Genomic DNA, 21,559 nt, shown 5'->3' on the forward strand with positions numbered 1-21,559 from the left:
TGAACCAGGGCATGTGAAACATCTGGGGTAAACCATGGAAAGGTCTGTGGGGCCTGAATGTGGATAGGGTGCATTGGTTTTGGTGCATTACACATGACAGCTGGAGACTGATTGTGAACAAATGTTGCCTTTATTGTGTTGTTTTCTTGGTGCCACCTTGCTGAAGCAGGGGGTAGTGATACTGTTTTCTGCAGGTGTGTGTGTGTGTGTGTGTGTGTGTGTGTGTGTGTGTGGGGGGGGGGGGGGGTGAAGGCAGGCAAGTATGAATGTCCATGTGTATATATGTATATGTTTATGTTGATATGTATATGTATGTATGTATATATGCATATATGGGCATTTATGTATATATATATATATGTGTATGAGTGGATTGGCCATTCTTTGTTTCCTGGTGCTACCTCACTGCAGTGGGAGGTGCTGATCAGGTATAATGATAAATAAACATATATGTGTATATGAAGATATGTAACTACACTCATTACACCTACCTAAAGCAACATATTTGGGTGTAAGCAAACACGTTTTTACATTATCTCTCTGATTTTTGTGAAGCTTTTCCTCAGAAATCCTGGAGTGAGGTTTCTGTGTGGTGGCATCTCTTTGTCACTCTGGCTTCATCCATCATGTGTCAACTCTTGCAACATATCATTAGATAATTTTTCCCCATGAGACAAGTAACTATTTCTCATCATTGGCATATAATATTAGATGTCTTATTATTGCATCACAAGGCAAAGTGCTTATCCAGTGGTGGGTAAAATTTGTTCTGAATGCAGGTGAGTGCTTCTTGGCAGTAAGCATTTGAATGATGCCATCTCATTGGATGCAAAACAAAGATTGCAATGTTGAGATCACAGATGAAACATGAGTGCTGATTGGCTAACCAAGAGGCTCCTCACCTCCCTCACCTGTATAGTAGAACAAGGCTTCTGACGTCCCTAACCAGTACCTAAGGAATAGGGCTCCTCACTCCCTGCACTAGTACATGAAGATCAGTATCACTCACCTCCCCAACAATATCTGAGGGACATCACTCCTCACTTCAGCCAGTATTTGAGGAAAAAGGCTCTTTACCTCCCCTACCAGTACTTGAGGAACAAAGTTCTTCACATACTACGCTTGTTAGTATATCAGGAGGAGGGCTCTTTGCCTCCCTAACCAGTATCTGAGAAACAAGGCTCTTATGATACTTATTTTTGTATGAAATATGATTAATTTGAATTAAGTTTTATGTTTCATGTATGTTTATTAAGAACACACTAAACACTTATATATGATGAATATTTTCCAAAATATTGTCCCTGAACTTATGGAGGTGTCTAATACTCTAAACTTCTTTTAATACCCATAAGATATGGTATAATAATGGAAAAGAGAACTCTAGGATGAATCAGCTCTAAATGGGTTTCACTTTCATATTTTGGCAGATTTCAAGGTCTTGTCATTATGATAGGGAATTTTTACCTGACTTCTGCACTCCTTCATTTTAAACACTTTCAATTTATAATTGATGAATTGATGCAGTAAAATCTATTCTTTACATATTTTTCATACACCACTTTTCAGTGGGTTCTTACCTAATGTATGAAATGTATGAATTGAATATAATTACATGTTTAGAAGATTGTTGGAGAAAATAGGTGCTATGTCCTACTGATCATTTAAGATATAATCCATAGAATGATTCATTGTATTGTACTTTCTTGTATTTTTGTACACAATTCTCTTCAGAAGGTTCCTACATGGTAAATGAATTCATGACTAACTACATATGTAGAAAAATATAAGAGAAAGTGGCTAAAGGTATGGGGATGTATAGGTAAGATATATTTATTAGTACACTTCCATCACAAGTTTATTTCTCCCTGGGTAAGCTGAGGAAACTTTGTATGTTAACTGTACTCTGCATTATTTCTGAAGATTTGTCAGTATTTTGGTATTTTGGTCCAGTAGGTTTGGAGAAGGGGAGACTTTTTAGACCAGATGATGCATACATGCTCCTCAGTATGTGACCATTTTTGTGGCACATCCATGCTTCTTTTCAAGTCGGCAGCCTTTATGAAATGATTAAAAGAAAATGTACAGTTGCGCACCTTTTTAGCCCTTCAAGAATAGCTCATTCCCGTTATTCAGCTGAAAATTAATCCTAAGTACAATAGTGTAAAGCATTTTATTTTCCTGTAATGGTATCAGTAAAGCTCAGTATGAAATATTTATCAAACTAAATATTTTTATTAAGCTAAATATATGAGAAAATTTAGCTTGTGAATATGTATATTAGTTTATGTGAGATAATGTTAATTTGTTATGTTAGTAGCCAGGAGAAGAAAGAGACAAAACCAGGAGAACGTAAAGGCAAACTTATCTGATGGTTGGTTGTGGTTACTTGCAATGATTGTACGATAGGTTGATAGGGGAAATAATATCCATAAACAGTCAACACTTGTGTATAAGGCATAGGTAATCATCTTATGGTGCTTGCAAGTTTTTCTTGAAATGAGATATTGATGTTGTAAATCCTATGGTACACCCTTATTGATGTTGCTGGTATCATGCTGATCTTACACAGATTGCTGTCACACTGTCTTCATCATCTATTACTACGTCATCTATCTTCTTTGTCTTTTCCATTCTCCAACCCATCCTACATTGCCATTTATCCCTGCCATGCTTCCCTCTCATCCCTATCCCTTTATATCTCCTGCCCCAAACATCCCCTGCAACTCCCACATCTTTACCACTACTGCCAATTTTATTTCAACCACTACCACTGTATTTGTTACCTGTTGCCAATTTTTTTGCTAGTTTTCCCTACCTTCCGCTACTGTCATTATCATTTCACCCTTTGCCATTATGACAGTTATCATTATCACTATCACCATAACACTACCCTCTCCACTATGATAAAACCAGCCACATCCTCATTCTCTTCCCTTTTTTACTCCCTCTTTCATCACTTTATACCACACCTCTCCTTCCCCTTCTCAGCACCTTTCATTCATCTCCCCTTTCAATAACTCCTTCTCTTGTCATTTGGTATCTTTTCTTCCTCCCTCACTCCTTCCTATTCTTATTTCTCTACTCAGAATTGCCATTCTTATAATTTTCATCTTGTCTTTTTTCATTATTTATTCCTTTTCCTCCTCTATCCCCTATCCTTGCTCCATTTTTTCTGTTTTCCTTTGTCCTTTCCTTTGATAAGCTGAACAAAGTATGAATTACTATAGATACTCAAAAGATGTGTTTTGACCTATAGGCCACCCAGAACTTTGCCAGATGAATTTCAAGAAATGTTGTTAAAAGCAGGAGACAAAGTAATGCGCATATTATTTTATCTTCATGCGAGAAAACTGTGTGGAAGTTATCAATCCCTATGTTGTGCCATGCTACTTCTGTGGCATGGTTTAGTCTAGTGTGCTGTATCATGATTGTACTTCTGAAATTCCCTGCTTTCATTCAAATTCTCATCTTGTATGATTCCACATCTTATCCATACACGTCTCAAGCTATCTAACAACAATGCTGGAAAAAATTTCATGCATCATTGTCTCATGAATTGTCAAAGAATCTGCATCTTGACATGGAGATGTACAGAGCCAATATTGTGGTCAGTTTTACAACAAAAGCAATTTTTCATTATATATTTATGTTTCTGGTGAGGATAAGATTATTATGTGTTCCTTCATGTCCATGTAAATGATATCAATATATATAGATAATGCACATAGATATACAAAATTTTGTATAGTATGGAAAAGTATATACTCTTTTTCAGTATATAAGATGCACCAGTGTAGGAGATGTACCCATTTGAAAATGTTCTTTTGAAAATATTATTTTTACTATATTTCGTATATGTATCACTGGCAGTCTCAAGCAACTGTCAACCCAAGATTTTTGACAGAAAAGTCCTTTATTTATCAAATGTATAACAGTCAGTGTCAGTTTTTCAGTGGTCCAAGAACACTGAAGTAAGAGAGAGAGAGTTTACTAACTTAATGGTAAGTTTCATGTACAAGAATAGATTGCACACAATCATAAATGTGCACAATTATGATTGAAACGTTTACAGTGAGTATGCTGTGAGCCCATATCCAGGATTTATCATTGGGGGGATTGCGAGTATCATTCAGCAAAATTCACTACCTAATCCAGTTATAGATGAAATACATATCTCTATTATTGTTACTTATGAAACTGCATATCTAACTAAATCGCTTGTGTGAGGGTGGTTGGGAAACTGGTGCCAGGTCATCAGCCTATTCTCTGACTTTACATTGTAGACTCTTTAAGGATGGCAGTTTCATTGTAATGTGACTTTAAGCAAGAATAAAAAGACAGTACAAGTGTTATACAGATGTTGTACAGTTGTACTTTCTTTTCTGTCAGCGGAGTGTTGGGGACACAGTGCTTTCCCCAGGCTACAGGCATATTGTTTTCTTGAAGTACAGTTCTCTGTTAGTAACTGGTAAGCTTTCAAAGATAAACATGTGCTATGTTTTGTCAGCATTACTGTAGTCACTTGATTTAATAATTACATTACATTACTCATATATTCTGGTGTATCACACACTTGAATAAGTTACTGAATTATGGAAAGTTAGAACCTGTGCACATTTGTTAATATTTGTCATAAGGTATTGACCTTGCATCATAAGCCATTTCATAAACATAGTCTTCATCTATGGTACCTCCATGCTTGCACCAGTGCCACCTGTTGGCAGAACACCTCAGTATTAGTCCTTCATGAAGCATGAGACAAAAGCAAAACATGTTAATACTAGATGTATAGGTTTCCACATTTATTTTTGTGTATAGGTAAATGGATTATTAATTCACATTTTTTTTCATTGTATATATTTGATATCAGCTACAGTTGGGCTCAGGTTTCATGAAAGACCATTAGTGAGGTCTTTGTTTGTTTCATCAAAAGATATGAAACAGCAGTTTGAATGGCTCATCTCTGCACTTTCTCCGGTGTTGTGGTTTTATTAGCATAAATTGCACTTGGATGAGAAACGCATAGAATAACATTTTAGAAACCTGGTGTTAATGGACTTTGCCTGCACGTTGTAAGACTTTGAGTGGGTAGTCATCTTGATTGAGGTTGTATTATTTTCATTGGATTGGGAAGAGTACGGTATTGTTGACCTTTTTTGCCCTAGAGGAGCCCACTTTTCTTTGGAGCACAGTTCCGATGCTACAAGAACCCCAGAAAAGGGGTCATAGGGTTACATTGTGATGATCTTGGTAAATGTAACAATATTACGGTAATAGACAAACAAGATAACAAGAAAAAATATTGCTAGTGAAGGAGTTGCAGATCTTGGCATTATCATAGATGCTGCAGTTTTAAGATCATGGTGAAATAAATCATGTCTGTGATTCAGTGAGGGGAGGGGTAATGGGAACTTCTCTATCAGAGAAAGTAACATGATAATGAAACGCTGTACTATAAACGAAGTTATGCTGATTTGGGGGTTCCCAGTTTTAGTACATTATACATAAGAACAAGAGCATGGATGTAAGGGTGTTCTTCACCTGTTAATATCGTTACCTTGCCTTGGTAGAGAATTGACACATATGAAAAGAAAATTTGAATACCATGGTGTTCCATGTAAATGTGCAAGTAAATTGGGGGTATGGAAGATATGGACTTTCATGAAAAGATGAAAAGAACTTGAACTTAATACCCTAGAAAAATATACAGAAATAGTAACAAAATAGAAACAAAAAAAGAAGCATTGTTACTAATGAAATGGTGTGGATGAAAGTAAAGTTACAGACATTCGCAAAATAGGTTAGATAACAACAGTACAAAATGGAGTAAACCTAATATCCAAAGTAGTATAGACCAATTAGCTCGACTTCACTGGTATTAGAAATCTCCAGTTGATAAAAGGATACACGTTAGCCCATCTGACCAAGAATAACTACATAAACTAATGTCAGCATCAATTTGCACTGGGAGGAGTATGCATACACAATCATTAGTCCATTACATAGAGGTCCATTGTCAATTGCGGATGTTACGTTCCTGGAAAACACTGGTTGACAGCTGCACTTGGCATGGTACTACTCTAAATGGGAAGTAGGGAGTTTGGGGAGTTTCCCTAGAGAGACATATCTAAGTCCTTTTATGTGTGCTTCAGAATTAGAAATTAGCATTTAATACCACAAAGCATCACATTTCTTGTACAAAAGTATAAAGAAGTTTTGTACAAAACTGTGAAAAAAAGAAAATAATCCTATATGGAACAATAGCACATCATCCCCAATGCTCTGCATTTGGCCTTTGTGCTACTATAAAACAGGCAGTAAGCTGTCACACAAAAGACCGCCACATTTATTTAATGGTTCTTACTGTTGTATCCAATATGGATCACTTGATAAGTATTTTTAGATTGTAGATCATCAGGGAACAGTTTGCATTCTTGTCGCCTTGTGTTCTTACCATTACCATAACCCATGTCTGTAAAACTTAAGATTTTAAGGTATAGTTGGGTATGTCAGTGGCTCACCTTATTAGACATATAAGATTTTTGTGGAAGATTGAAACTTTTAAGCATTGTTAAAATCCTTACCACACGATTGTTGTATGTATATGGTGTAAAATTTTGTCTAGAAAGAAAGATAGCATCATCTTTATGTATCTGTTAAGACCTAGCCTTGATATGGACTTTTTCCATGACTTGAGTGTTGAACATGAAAATAGATCTTTGCCAGTTTATATGTATATATATTCATTATGTCCCTTGGGATAGGGGAGAAAGAATACTTCCCATGTATTCTCTGCATGTTGGAGAAGGTGACTAAAAGGGATGGGAGCAGAGGGCTGGAAATACTCCCTTTCTGTTTTACTTTTCCAGAAGGAGGAACAGAGATGCTGACCAAGTGAGGATTTTTCCCTCTGAGGCTCTGTCATCTGTTCTTGTGATTATGTATGAAAAAGAGATATTATTGTATAACCCCAGGGATTTCTGCAGCTTCAAGGCTGCATTGCAATCAGTAACAGGGAAAGGATGGATTCCCTAAAGAGTGTGAAGTTCTTCGATGAGATTGGACTTCGGTGTTATAACCTTGCCAAAGGTGACTTTTCATCTGCAATGTTACCACAATTAGGTGGAGCCCAGTGATGCCTTTATATACATATACATACACACACTGTTATTACTGGACTCCTGCATATGATTACAGTGTGTGAGAGAAGTTACATTTGGCAAGGCTTTATCACAATGTACAATCTCATAAAAAACTTTCACATCAAAGGGGCCTTATCTTCCATGCTTTTGGAAGCAGCACAGTCTTGATTCCAAGAACCTTGGGAAAAAGGTCATAAGTAAAACTAGAATTCTTTCCGAGAAAGTGGTCCTGGTGTAAAGGTGCATATTTATATATATACATACAAATATGTTGCTAGACTACCTGCTGTAGGTTACACCACAATAGAAAAGTCTCCTTTGGCAAGGCTATTTCAGTGGGAGTACAGTCCATCAAAGAACTCACAAAATTTTCCTGCTGCTGGAAGCATTGCAGCCATGTGCTGGAGGAGCCTTTAGGAAGGTCCTGATTGAACTATGAATTTTTCATAGAAATGTGTCTTGAACCCTTTCCCCTTATATTTCCATTTCTGAAAGATGTAATAGAAGAAGGATCCAAGTGGGGAGTGCTCATCCTCTGTGAAGGCTCAGGATAGTTTGTCTGAATGTGTGTGTTTGTAATTGAGATGAGAGATAAGTGGTATATTTGAGAAAAGGAACCTGGATGTTCTGTCTCTGGGTGAAACAGAGTCCCACGGTAAATGGGAAAAAGGGTTTGAAAAAATTGAATTGTTGTTCGGACAAAATCTAAGGAAGGGATAGCACTTCTGTTGAAGCAGATATTGGTATGTAAGATAGAGTGTAACGAAGTCAGCCCTTGACTGAAGTGGATGAAAATTGAAGTGGATTGCTAGAGATATATGATTATTAGTGGTTGTGCTTCTGACCATGAGAAGGAGCCAAGCAGGGAATGCTCATTCTCCTTGAAGGTTTAAGCAGGGGTTTATGAATGTGTATGTTTGTAACTGAGATGAGAAGAAAGGAGAGATAGTGGTATGTTTGAGAATAGGAACCTGTATGTTCTGGCTCAGAGTGAAATAGAATTTAAAGGTAAAGTGGAAGAATGGTTTGGGAAAGCCTTAAGGGGAAAGTTGCATTGGTTTGATGGGAAAAGCTGAGAAGGGGATAGCACATCTGCTGAAGTAAGCATAGGAATGTAAGAAAGTGAGCTCCTGACTGATGTGGGAAAAAATTAAGCAGGCTGCAAGAGATGGGTGATTATTAGTGCTTGTACTTCTGGCTTTGAGAAGGAAGATGATGAGAGGCAAGTGTTTGGGGAGCAGCTAAATGAGTGCCTTATCAGTGCTGATGCAAGAGATTGGGTAATTGTGATGGGTGATTTAAATGTGAGAGTTAGAAATGTGGTTGTTGAGGGTATAATTCAGTTAGGGATATAGTAATGGTGAACACCTTGTGGAATTTTGTGATGAAAAAAGACTGGTGGTTGGGAACTCCTTGATAAAGGGGGGGGCATAGTATACATGGGTGGGTAGGAAAGATATTAAGAGGTGCATTGTGGGAAAGAGAAACTTGTGGATGCGAATGTGTTGAAAGGGGCAGCTAGTAGAATGTCTGATCATTACCTAGTAAAGGTTTTTGGAAAAGAGGAACTGCTATGAATGAGAAGAGGGTTATGAAAGTAAAAGAGACATTTGAAAAAATATCAGGAGAGACTAGGTGTAGAATGGCAGAAAGTGAGAGTAAAACAAGGAGAGTAGGTAAGTAATGGGAAATTATAAGGGAAGCAGTGCTGGCATGTGGGTAGGTGAAAAGGGATAGTGAGTGGTTGGATGACAAATTGAAATTGCTTGTGAAAGAGAAAAGAGAGATGCAAGAGTGATACAGGGAAGGAGTGCAAATGATAGGCAGATGTACAAGTGATACAGGGAAGGAGTGCAAATGATAGGCAGATGTACAAGAGAAAGAAACAGGAGGTCTAGAGGAAAGTGCAGTGGTTCAACAAGAGGGCAAATGAGAGTTGGGTTGAGTAGGTAATAGTGAATTCCAGGGAGAATAAGTTGTTTTGGAAGGAGGTTAATAGTGTGCAATAAACAAGAAAACAAATGGGAACCTCAGTGTAGTAGGCAAGTGGGGAAGTGATAACAGGTATCAATGAGATGAGGAGGAGACGTAGTGAGTATTTTAAACGATTGTTGAATGTGTTCGATGAAAAAAGTTGGCAGATGTAGGATGTTTAGTTAGCTGAGGTATGTGGATAGAGAGAGTTATGGAAAGTGGTTTGTTGAAGAGAAGAGGTGATGAAAGCCTTGTGTAAGGTGAAATGTGGGAAGGCCACTGGAGTGGAAATTAATGTAGTTGAATTTCTTAAGGAAGGAGTTAACTGTATTGTTGATTAGTTAGGATTTTCAGTGTATGTATGTCATGGTTAGATGCCTGAGGATTGGCAGGATGTATGTATAGTGCTATTGTATAAAGGCAATGGGGACAAAGGTGAGTGTTCAGAGTACAGTGGTATAAATGTGTTGAGTGTATCTTGTATATGGTAAGTTAAATGTGAGAGTGGTGATTGGAAAGGGGAACACAAGTTGAGAGCATAAGACTGGGGAGGAATATTTTGGTTTCAGGATTGGTAAAGAATGTATGGATCAGGTGCTTACTTTAATGAGTATGTGTGAGAAATACTTTGAGAACCAGAAGGATTTGTATTTGGCACTCTTGGGTCTGGAGGTAGCATGTGAAAGCATTGATAAAGGTGCTTTGTGGAAGGTTTTATGAATATATGGTATGGGTGGAAAGTTGATAGAACTAGTAAGAAGTTTTTATTGAATGTAAGGCATGTTGATAAAGTGAATAAAGAATGGTTTATTCATTTATGCAGCCATTCTGCTGAAAATACACAGTTGATGTATTGCAGAGCTGGGGGCTCATAATGATAACTTGTAATTAATCACAAAAGGCCTTAAGATAGGGAGGAGCTAGATATTTCTGTGCTTTGGATAAGCACATGATTGAGGTACATCTTCATAGTCAATGTGGCAGATATACAGGTAGTCTTACAGAGCAAAAATTATGGGTATACATTAAACATATAGTGGTGATGATGGTTTGATTACAGTAATATTGTAGTTGACATATATATATTATCTAGAGAAGACTAAGCTGTTTGCTTGCTTAGCTGTGCACTCTTTCATGAATTGTTTATGATATTCACAGTAGTAGGTATAGGACTATTCATTTATCTGTTTGTACAAGCACTGGTTGGTACAAGGCAATTTTTGCCACAGATTGCAGTCATTGTAGGGGGAAGGAGTCAGACAGGGGTGTTGGTGAAACAGACCCATGTTGATTCTGCAAGCTCTTTTCTACATTCTGCAGTCGCTCCCTCTAAACTACTTTGAAACATTCTTATGGAGTTGCTGGTTCCCTTTGTATATGTCAGTGTAGTGCTGTTTACATTGGATGACTGTAGCTCTGACCCTTTAAGACTGCCTCCTCAAGAGCATTTTCACTGGATCACTAGTTTATTAGTTTAAAGGTAAAGTTTCCCAATTTATGCTCTTATTCATTGTTTAGGAACTTAGCAGTTGTGTTTGAAGATGGTAGGTCTAATCAGGCTTAGGCATGGGATTGAGTAGAGAGAAGGCAGAGTTGTTCTAGGTGAAAATGGGTCTGTAACAGGAGAGTGCGATGTCACGATGGTTGTTTTACTTATTTGTGGATGGGGTGTGAAGGAGGAAAATTCAATGGTCTTGTGGAGAGTCTGTATGGGTTGAGGGGGACCTGGAAAGAAAGTCAGTTGTTGTTTGCTGATTCCACAACATTGGTGGCAGATATGAGTGAGAAGCTGGAAGAGTTGGTCTCTGAGTTTGGGAGGGTGTGCGTGTGTGTGTGAAAGAACTTTACAGAAATGTGAACAAAAACAAGGTTTTTAGATTAAACAGTCAGGGGTGTGTGTGTTTGTATGAGTGGAGAAAATATGGAGGAAGTGGAGTGTTTTAGATATATATGAACGGACTCGGCTGTGGTTAGAACCATGGAAGTAGTGTGGAAGTGGATCTAAGGTGGGTGAGGGAATGAAGATTTTGGATGTGTTGATGAATGTGTGGAAAGAGAAAGCAATATCTGAGATGATAAAAATGAGTATGTCTTATGGATGGGAGACATGGGCTGTAGATGAGAATGTATGGATGGAGTAGGGCGAATGTATTAGAAACAAAATGTTTGATTAGAATGTGTGGTGTGAGGTGCCTGGATTGAGTAAATAATAAAAGGAAAAGAGAGAGGTTTGGAAATAAGAAGAGTGTTGTTTAGAGAGCTGAAAAGGATATGCAAAGATATTTTGGACATATGAACAGAATGAGTTAGGAGAGGTTGACAAAGGGGATATAGATATGTATAATTGCCATTTCCTGTGTGAGCAAGATAGTGCCAGGAACAGATGAAGAAAGGTCACCTCTGCTCACATCCATTCTCTAGCTGTTATGTGCAATACTTGAATATATTATTATCATACTTAATCGCTGTTTACCATGTCAGCGAGGTAGCCCCAGGTGCCTTATGTACCTACCCATGAGAAGGAAGATGACGAGAGGCAACTTTTTTTTTTTTTTAGCAGCTGAGTGAGTTTTTCAGCAGCTTTGATGCAAAGATTGGGCATTAGTGATGGGTGATTTATATGTGTGAATGATATGGGGGCCATAGAGTATTCAGTGAAGTGAATATGAATAGAGAGCAGCTTGTAGAGTTGTGTGATAAAAATGGACTGATGATTTGGACAACCTGGTTTAGAAAGAGGGAAATACATAAGTATATATGGGTGAATAGAAGATGGGTATTATTGGATTACTACTTATTGATAGGCTTGCAAAAGAGAGACTGTTTGATGTGAATGTGTTGAGAGGGGCAGCTAGTGGATGTCTGATCAGTACATGGTGGAAGCAAGGATGATGAGAGTTAGAAGGGGGTGGTGAAATTGAATAAAGGATGTAAAAAGATGAGAGTGATGAAGCAAGGGGAGTGGTCAGAGGAATAGGAAATCTTTAGGAAAGCAGTGATGGCATGTACAAGAAATATGTTTGGTATGTAGGTTAGAGGTAGGCAGGCAAAAAAGGGTAGTGAGTGGTGGGAAGATATGAATATATTTACTTTTTTCTTTTTCATACTTGTTTGGTTTCCCACATTGGTAAGGTAGCACCAGGAACAGATGGAGGAAAGGCCCCATTTGGTCTCATCTATTCTCTAGTTGTCATGTGTAATGCATTGAAACCACAGCTCCTTATCCATACCCTGAACTCCACAGACCTTTCTGTGGCTTTCCCCAGCTGCTTCTCACATGGGGGCTTTATATGTATGTAAATATTCTTAGAACATATAATAGATAATGAATGTGCTCAGAACAATAACTGGCTTAAGATTTGGACAAGAAAAAGAATCCCTCAACAACCTCTACAAGCATTTCACCCACTCCATGCTAAACTATGCCTCACCTGCCTGGTCCTCCACCCACTCAAAAGCAAATACAACAAAGCAGCAAACCACACAAGATAGTGCACTCAGAACAACCACTGGCAGCTTAGTAACCACAAACATTCAGCATCTACACAATGAAACTACATCCTCCCAATACAACTCCACCTCAACATACTCAGTACTTAACTCTGCATCAGTAGAAGACCCCCTCTAACCCAAACCACTTCATAACTAACCAAGCAAGTAGAAATTAAAAGCTTACCCTAGCCTTACACTTCAGCAACTTTTATATACAGATCCCCCCAACCCACAACAAATATAGCACTGACAGTACACTTACATGCTGATGTGACCCATCAAGCACAAAACTGCTACCCTCTCAACTTGTTCTTAAACTCCACCCCACCAGACATACACCAATCAGAAGCAACTCTCTTCAGACAAACATGAGTCAAACTTTTCTCCCTATGCTCCAGACATTACCCAACCCCATAGCACTACAAATGCTGTTTCAACATATCCCGAGACCCTTCATACCTTTGATGTAAATATCACAATGAAGACACCAAGTGCTGATTACTCAATTGCTCTGCACTCTCTGCATGCACCCACAACATCATTACACTTTATTAGCATTGTTCCCAACCAGTGGATGTGGCTGGCTTCCTGAGCACAGCAGGAGCCTCATAAAGATAGAAGGGATTCCTGGGGCAGGAAGTAAGTAAGTAAGTATAAGACTGTCTCGTGTTGGGGAGTCATAAGGTCATGTTCATAAGTCTCTGGGGTTTAGACTCTCTTATTTTTTGTTTTTTATCTTTGAGATATAATGTGTATACATTTTAGTTTTCATAGGGTAAAAAGGCATATATCTGAGTGAATTGTGGAATTTTTGTAATTTCTTTTTCTCTGTTTTTATAAAAAGAGTCTACTCCATCCTCTGACTGTGACAAGATTATCGATTACTGAGCCTACTGATAGTTATGCATATATTACAGCATCTGATTAAGTAGGTCTTACTTTGTAGTGGTTGCGGCTCACAATCGTTGATCATGTCACTTTTTATGAACATGGCCGTTGTTTCTCTTTTAGGGCCCGGGATCTGGACTCCTCTCCCTGCCACCCACTTCGCGCTACGTGTGCTGTGTCTGTGGCCGCAGGTTCAACAAGAAGCACCACCTTAAAGACCACATGTACACGCATACTGGGGAGAGACCATATCAGTGCCCTGTCTGTGGCTCCGCCTTCACTCAGAAGTCCACCATGAGAAGACATATTCGCAATGCCCATCATCGAATATATGAACAGATGTGAAATTTAATTTGGGGGTATAATTTTAGCTTTTAATGTGTGTTTCCATACACCTTTTTATTTTTACCTCCATATAAGGAGGTAGAAGTAAGAGGGGAATAAACTAAAGTGTATATATATTGTATACACTTTTAGAATAAATATTGTATGTCTTTCTATAATCTTTGTTGAATAAAGGTTTGTTTAGATTTTATACCATTAAGTAAATCATTTGAGTTTCCCTGTACCCTTTCATTAGCTTCCGATGAATGCTTACAGGATGTATGTGATGAAAATGTAAGGTAGTGGGTTAAGCAGCAGCAGCATATAGTTATAGAAATTTCTTGTGCCAATGATTTCAGTGTTCAAAGTCTAATGAAAAGTCTTTTGTGTAGCCAGAACCTTAACTGCTTTCATAAACTGTGAAGGAAGATACAGATTTATACAAGGTCAATATGATGTTATTGGCTAAGGTTTAGTTGCCTGGTACTGTGACTTTATTATCCATCAAAGGTATGTCCAGTATTGAAAACTTTTATCTAGATGAACTATGACAGTGAGTTCCTAATTATATATGTAATTTTGAATATAAAGTGTACGAGTGAATTCGTAAATGTGTTATGGAATAGAGGGAGCTGACCCGAAAAATCAAGGCTCATGTTTTCCATTTGGTTTTCATACAAAATTTTATGGTAATATTTATATTATTTAAACTGGCATGGGAAAAGTACTATTGTCAGGGAGAGGAACTTTCTCTGAACTGCCTGAGGTTTACTGGTGGTTCACTTGTTACAGATTATATGTTCCGTTCTTGTTTAGCTGTGTCAACTGATCTCCAGTTTATTTCCTCTTACAACTATTGATTTTCCATTTCTGTATGTATTGCTTACAGTGTTTTGCATTTTTCTAAATTTCTTGCTTCCTTCCATATCCACATTGTGTACTCTCTTTGAATAGTCTGTTACAGTTTGAAAAACTGAACACAGTATGACTGCTCTTGGTATTTCTTAGAGTAAATTGTACTTGTTCTCTTGTTCACATCATCATCCTCTGGCTTTTTTCTTTAACTTATCCAATAACCAAACCCCCCCCCCCCCCCCCCCCCCCCCCCCCCACACACACACACACACACACACACACACACACACACACAAACACACACACACACACACACACACACCTAGTTCTAAATGATGCACAAAAGAGATTGTCCCAGAATTCTGATCAAGGCTTTTTCTTTCTCTCGTGTGGACAAGGTCTGTGGGCATCAGAGAGGGATAGAGAAAGAGAGCACTTGCTTAGTAGAGGATTAGAATGTTGTTTCACTTTCTAGGTTCATATGTATCCCTGGGAACCTACCCTCGTCCACCACCATCATACTTACGAAGCTTGCATATGCTCTGTTAAAAAGACCAACAACCATATAGTAACCTTTGTAGGTGTATGACATGGCATGGAGGTGAGAGTATTGGAAATGACTGGCCACCATCATCATTCATTTACTCCAGACTGCATATTGCAGACCTGTTGACCATGATTTACATCTTACATCTTCCTCTGGCCTTAAGAGATGTCAGATCCATATTTTTATCCTTTATATGTGTTTCACATCATGAATTGTAAGTTTTTCTTGCTTTTCAAGAACTAATGCACTTGAAGACACAGCCTGTGTCAGTTGCCATAATAAGGCTGCACTCACAGATTTTACCAGCCTACTCTTAACATTTACATATTGAGGTTTTTGGTATGCTGCTTCTTTCTGTTTTTTATTTTTTATTTTGAAATGAGGATATAGTTTACTGTACATTAGACTTTTGATTTACAGTAAATATCTTTGTGGATTTATGGTACAGTACTCTGTGGATCTGGGCATTGATGGTCATACATTAGGTACATCCTGAATATTCTTTCATGGGGATGATACCAAACTGTGTTGTAAATTGTTGGGACTCTTAGTTTAACTGGTGGATCAATTTACTTCCCTCTTGGATAATCCACTCGTCATCCTCCTCCTTAGGTTTAGTTGTTTTTATTATTGTTTCTAGTGACTGCTTGACTATGGAGGCCCAGGATCCCTTAGCTCACATAGGGAAGAGTGATGGTGATACACTGGCAGAACTGAGTCAGAAAGTGTATACCTTGAAAGAGTTTATGCAATATTTCATAGGACTGCTCCTTTATGAAGCTTCAGTAGGTCTTTGAATGTATACTGTTTGACTTATTGCTCATGTTTTTGATGCAGTGTTGAGCACTTTGACAAGTTGTCCCTAAAGTTAATTTCAACTGAGTTTTTTAAATTGCAAAAAAAAAACCTAAGCTCATTAGTGGTGAAATGTGATGGGTGATTTTTTTTTTCTTTTTAAGATCCCCCCCTTACCTCAGCTTTTGTTGTTGATCAGCTTCTCTATATGTCTTAATGTATTTCTGTGGAATCCTAAATCCACTCTGAACTGAGTCCTTAAGCATATATTTTCATTCCATCTCTGCCTTAACAGGGAGGCTTTGGGAACTACTTTTTGCTTATACAGAAGTTCACTTCCGCTTTTATCCAGCTGACTGGGGAAAGTCTTTGATATTTATAAGAGACTTCCACCTGTGAAATCATTACCCTCAGCATCATTGTTAGCCAAAGCAACAACTGCAGCAGCAGCTTCAGTGAAAAAAAATGTTTAGATAGGCAGCTGTCCAACTAACCTAGTAGCTAGGCAGGTATCCAGCTAACCTAGTATCTGTATCTTATTGTCATGATGGTTTATGAGTAGGTAGCTATTAGGGGTGAGGATATCTCACTTTGTGAGGGAATGGTGCTGTCGCTTCTCCCATCCAGTTCAAGGAAAAATATATTCCTTTGCCTGCTAAACAGGTGAGCAGAGGGGTGCACCCTCTGTCATCCCCCCTGTAACATGATACCATCTGCTGTCTGCCAACTGGTTGCTTCTAGACATCAAAATAGATACATGGGCACCTGCACTCATCCAAGTGTAAATCCCATAGCTAGTGTACGTCTAGTTAACATTTTTTTTTTTCTCAGAGGTAATGAATGGTCCTCATTAATGAGTATGCTATTCAAGCATCATCTAATATTGAAGAATAGGGCATATCTCAAAGCTTAACATATTCATTTTTGAATTATGGAGAAGTAGTCATCTTTTAATGGGTAGCCAAGGGATTGATGAGGATACTTGATTTCAGTTGGTCTGCGTCTTCCTTCGTGGAAGATGCTTCAGGCATGTCAAGGTCTTTTGCTGCATTTACACTTGGTTGCATACTCAGTTCCCATACCTTCATAATGGAGGTTTCTTTTCTAGACCAGTCTGTTTTACAGTTATTTGTGGATTTCCTAACCTGCCAAAGGAAAAGGGCTTTGCAAGTCCAGTCATGAGTTCTTTAGATCATCTTGGATATGGCACCAGAGAGAAGTCAGTAGTACTATTAACTGTTAATCCACTTGTCAAACTTCATTCCCTGGCACAGGTAGACAGTGTACAGTTCACAGTGTTCCTCTTATCATCTGATGAATAGAGAAATTGGTGTTAACTTCGGGTGAAAAAAAAGAACAGCTCTGTAATAAGCTTAGCCAAATGACTGCTTGCTATTCATTGTGTAATACAGCAGTATGGATTGACTCTTATGGTACCTATTTTAAGTTCTTTTATTTTCTCTCTTTCTTTGGGCTGTTTTTGCATTTAACTCTGGGGAGGAAGTAAACCCAACAGCAGGAGGTACTGATGCTTGTTCAGTTTCAGTTTTTCTAAAAAAAATGGCCATAAAACAGTTAAGTGAAAGAAACACTTGCTTTTCTTAATTAGCTGGATCAGTTTTTACTGAAAGAGAAATTGTAATTCACAGTTTTTGTTGATATTTAGCAGGTCATGATAAAGTTTGAATGCTTGGGTTGTTTGAGCTTATGCACTATACCTTACTATTGATTTTTAAAACTGAAGTTGTTTGGGAAAGTTGAGTACAATCTCATAGATTCCATATGTGGACATAAGAAGATAGCTAAACTTGTATATGAACTAAGAAGTTTCAGCTGTCCTCCTTATGGGCAGGCAACATAGAACGTGAATGCCTCTTTCAGCTCACTATGGAAAGATGGCCTTCTACCAAATGAGAACTGTTTCATTTGTAGACAACCAGTCTGTTGAATGGGAGTGTTTTTATCAGAATAGTTGTTAGTCATACTCCTATGAAATTTTCAAATGCTTATAGGAAAGGCAGATTGGGAAGAGGTTGCTTTGTCATGTAGACAAAAGAGTTAAACCTTTGCATTCTTCACCCTTCTGTAATGTCTTTTTTCTCTGTGAAATGATGTTGGAAGCCATAGATTCAGGAAGTATATATCTGTTCAGTTTAAATGATGTCTTTGCAGTTACCACCAGGTTTCTAGAATTCTGAGAATGCAGTGTGATTACTAATGAGGCCAAGAACACTCCCTAAACTGCCCAAGACAGGGTCTGAAGATATTTTTCCAAGGAATTCTGTAAGGGATAAGAGTTTCCCCTACTGCCATAAGAGGCTTCTCTTTGATGAGAAGGACATATTTTTGTCATTCAGTCCAGAGGTTTGGGATTCCATTAATATGCATCAAAGTAGCTCACTTTGAGCTGGGTTTGATAGGTCTTAACAATGTAATTGCATCTAATGGACCTTTGAAAAAGTTTGACATAGTCTCCAACCTTTCAGAAACTTGGTTATGATTTTTTTTCTTAAGGGTTATATTGAAACTGGCAGACAAGGTGTGTTTGAATTAGTTATTTTATTTACCAACATTCCTTTTCCTCTTTTTAAAAGAAGAGGCAGGAAAGTTTCTTAAGGATCACAGCAGGGCATCCCCAACAGTAACTGTAGAGTTTTGACCAGATTTATATCAGCCATCTTATCAATTCATATGTAAGTGATAGGGTTGGCTTATCTTAAGTTGAAAGGAGCTTACAAAAATTTCCTGTTGGATGAAGCTGGTTCTTCTTTCACAACTAATGCTGCATGTTTGAGTCCATGACTTTCCTCCAGTCTTTGTATTTGCCACATTTAGTGAAGGACAGTCAAGAGCAGGTCTCTTCTGATTTTTTATTTGTTGGTTTTATCCTCTGAAAAATGCAGGATAAAAAGCCAATCATCTACCATAAGCAGAGCCTTGTAAGCATTGATTTATTTTTTCTTTCCTTCCTTTCTTTTCAAAAAATGTTGCTTGACATGTATTATGAATATTCAGGTTCAAGGCACAGACTTCAGTTTTCATTGAATGATGGTGATGGTGGCTGTTTGCTTGGTGTCACTGCAGATTTGTGGCATGGTGCCACAGGCTTAGTTGGGTTTCTGTATGGTTGTCCCCTTTGAATGAGCATCTTCCAGCTCCATAAGTATTATGATGGTCAAAGAGGGATATTTAGTTTGGGTACATACTATTTTGAGGGTTGAAATGGTGTTTAAACTCCCACCCCCTAACTGAGCACTTGCTCTCTTAAAAGCTTATAGGGCTCTGACTGTGGTGGAGAAATAGTTTTTCATCCTTAGGCTTATGTTTTATAGAATTTGCCTATTCCTTGTAATTTACATACAAATTTTATGTATATAGTTTCTCTCCTTATGAATTAAGGAAAGGCCTTAGAACAGTATAAGCATATTTATATATTAGTACTTAGCTAGCTAGTTCTGCAGTCCCAATACCCATTTTATGGGGCTCCTGTAGCTTTGAGGCTGTACTCTGTGAGGAAGCAGGAAAAATTAGGCTCCTTTTGGGTGGGAAGGTTGTCAGCGATGCTGTACTTTCTCTCTTTTGATGATGATGCAACAGCATCGAAGGCGACTTTCTGCTAGTGGTGTTAGCACTTGCAGGCGAAGTCTGATATCACCTGTATATTAATATAAACTTCTATACTATGATATTTATACATGCACAGATATGTCTTAAGATTATTTACTAATGCATAGATGCAGTTGTATAAGAAAGTTATAAGCTATAATTATACCCCCATGCATATGGTTGTCTTCATAAGTCAGTTGGTGATGGAAAATTTTTGTAATTAAGTAGTGAGAAAAGTTGTCCAAACATCTTTTAATATTTTTCATGCCCTTAAACTGTGATAGCAGTGTTACATGTTTTGTGTTTTGTGCCTGTGCATAGCTTAAGTGAATAAAAGTTCGGACAAAATCTTTGTCTTTTGAAATAAAAAAAAGTACGTATTCTGAAAATAAGTACATTTACCTCATAAGTGTATGCTTGTTGAACAAGAAAGCTTCCTGTTTTATGAGGATATTTAGCATTATAGGTGTGTGTTTTAGAAGGTACCGTAGATCATCAGACTAACATTCAAGTATTTCCATGGGAAGGTTCATCATTTTGATAAAAACTGTTACCTCATGGCATTATTGAAGATATTTTAACTCCATAACAAACACTTATCAAAAATCTTGGAAAAATTTATATATATTTTGGTAATATATTTCTGAATGGGTTGGGTTACTGATGTAATAGGTATGCTTTTGTCTTTTATTGTGATTTGGGACATATCAGTATGTTGTGAATAATATCAGAATGGTCAGTTCACTGCAATTCTTTTGATTCTTGATATTATTGAGAAAGAGAAGAGGGTTGAGATTTAATAGATTTGTGATTACAGTGATTTAAAAACAACTGGTGGTGGAGTACCAGTGACTAAAGTAATCTTTACATAATACAAATGGTTCACTTGTAAGTTAAAGAAAAGGATAAAAAAGGATTATAGACACATTCTCGAAATGATGCTGAGGTTAAAAGTAAAAGTGGCTCGCTGCAGGGTGAGTGTTATTCATGTTCATAGTGTATGCAAACTGATTTTCTTAGAAACTAGACTCAGACATGTATGTAGATAATACAAAGGTCATGGGAGGATTGATAGTAATTACATCAGCTTACAGGGGTACCTGAACATACTGAAATTCCAAAGCTGGTCTCGTAGCTGGATTATGAGATTTGATTGGAGTAAGTGCAAGTTAATGAGATAGAACTTGTTGAAAGAGGGCCCTGGTGCAACTGCTATGTTGTCGGAATTAAGTCAGCCATTGATGTGTGAGGGATCTAGTGGTCAGTATTTTGCTTAATCTGTCACTAGAGCCACACATGAGGAGAATTTTGAGAAGTAAGCTGTCTGCTGGCAGATATTAGCATCACAGTCAAGTATATGGATAAGGAAATATCTGGTAATCTGTTCATTGCATATATTGGATTGAACTGGTTCATGCATCTCCATTCTGGTCACAGCTCTGAAAGAAGTATAGAGATATAATTGAGAGGGGTCCAAAGAGCAACAAATGTGGTGCCTAAATTAAACTTTTGGCCTTGTAATGAATTTCCACCTGCATTCCTGAAGTGTCCGTTCTCCAGCAAAATATGAATGTGGTAACTGATCCTTCTCTACTACTTTTATATCAAGGCAAAGCCATAAAGTTACCATATGTGGCAGTAAAATTTCTTCAAAAAAAGCACCTGATGGGGGAAGGGAGGAGAGAAAGGATGAAAGTAAAGTATCTGGGTGTTGCCTGCGGAATGGCTTAAACTTTACTCTTTCATCTTGAAGGCTGTGCTACAGTCAATATCAAGGAATTGATGGATTGCTATTTGGAATGAAAAGTACTTGGATTACATTGTATTCCTTTTTTTTTTTCCACAAACAGTGATAAAATGTCGCTGAGTGACTTTTCAGTCACTGTAACCACTGGCAAGTGGAGTCCAGTAACACCAGAAGCCCATGATTACT

The 21,559-nt window shown here is 37.8% G+C and overlaps 1 protein-coding gene across 11 annotated transcripts in view; it reads left to right on the plus strand.

The window, feature by feature from the left end:
• Positions 1-21,559, plus strand: part of LOC139766521 (uncharacterized) — a 185,941-nt gene that overhangs the window by 56,541 nt on the left and 107,841 nt on the right. Inside the window, exon 7 of one of the 11 annotated variants that reach the window (XM_071695283.1) lies at positions 13,623-19,974. The exons of the other annotated variants lie outside the window; for them this stretch is intronic. Within the exon in view, the coding sequence (XP_071551384.1) occupies positions 13,623-13,844 (222 nt within the window). The 3' untranslated portion in view covers positions 13,845-19,974. Of the gene's footprint in view, positions 1-13,622; positions 19,975-21,559 lie in introns of those variants that run through there. 11 annotated transcript variants of the gene reach the window in all.

The sequence above is a fragment of the Panulirus ornatus genome, chromosome 58, assembly GCF_036320965.1.
Source record: "Panulirus ornatus isolate Po-2019 chromosome 58, ASM3632096v1, whole genome shotgun sequence".
Taxonomy (NCBI): Eukaryota; Metazoa; Arthropoda; class Malacostraca; order Decapoda; family Palinuridae; genus Panulirus; species Panulirus ornatus.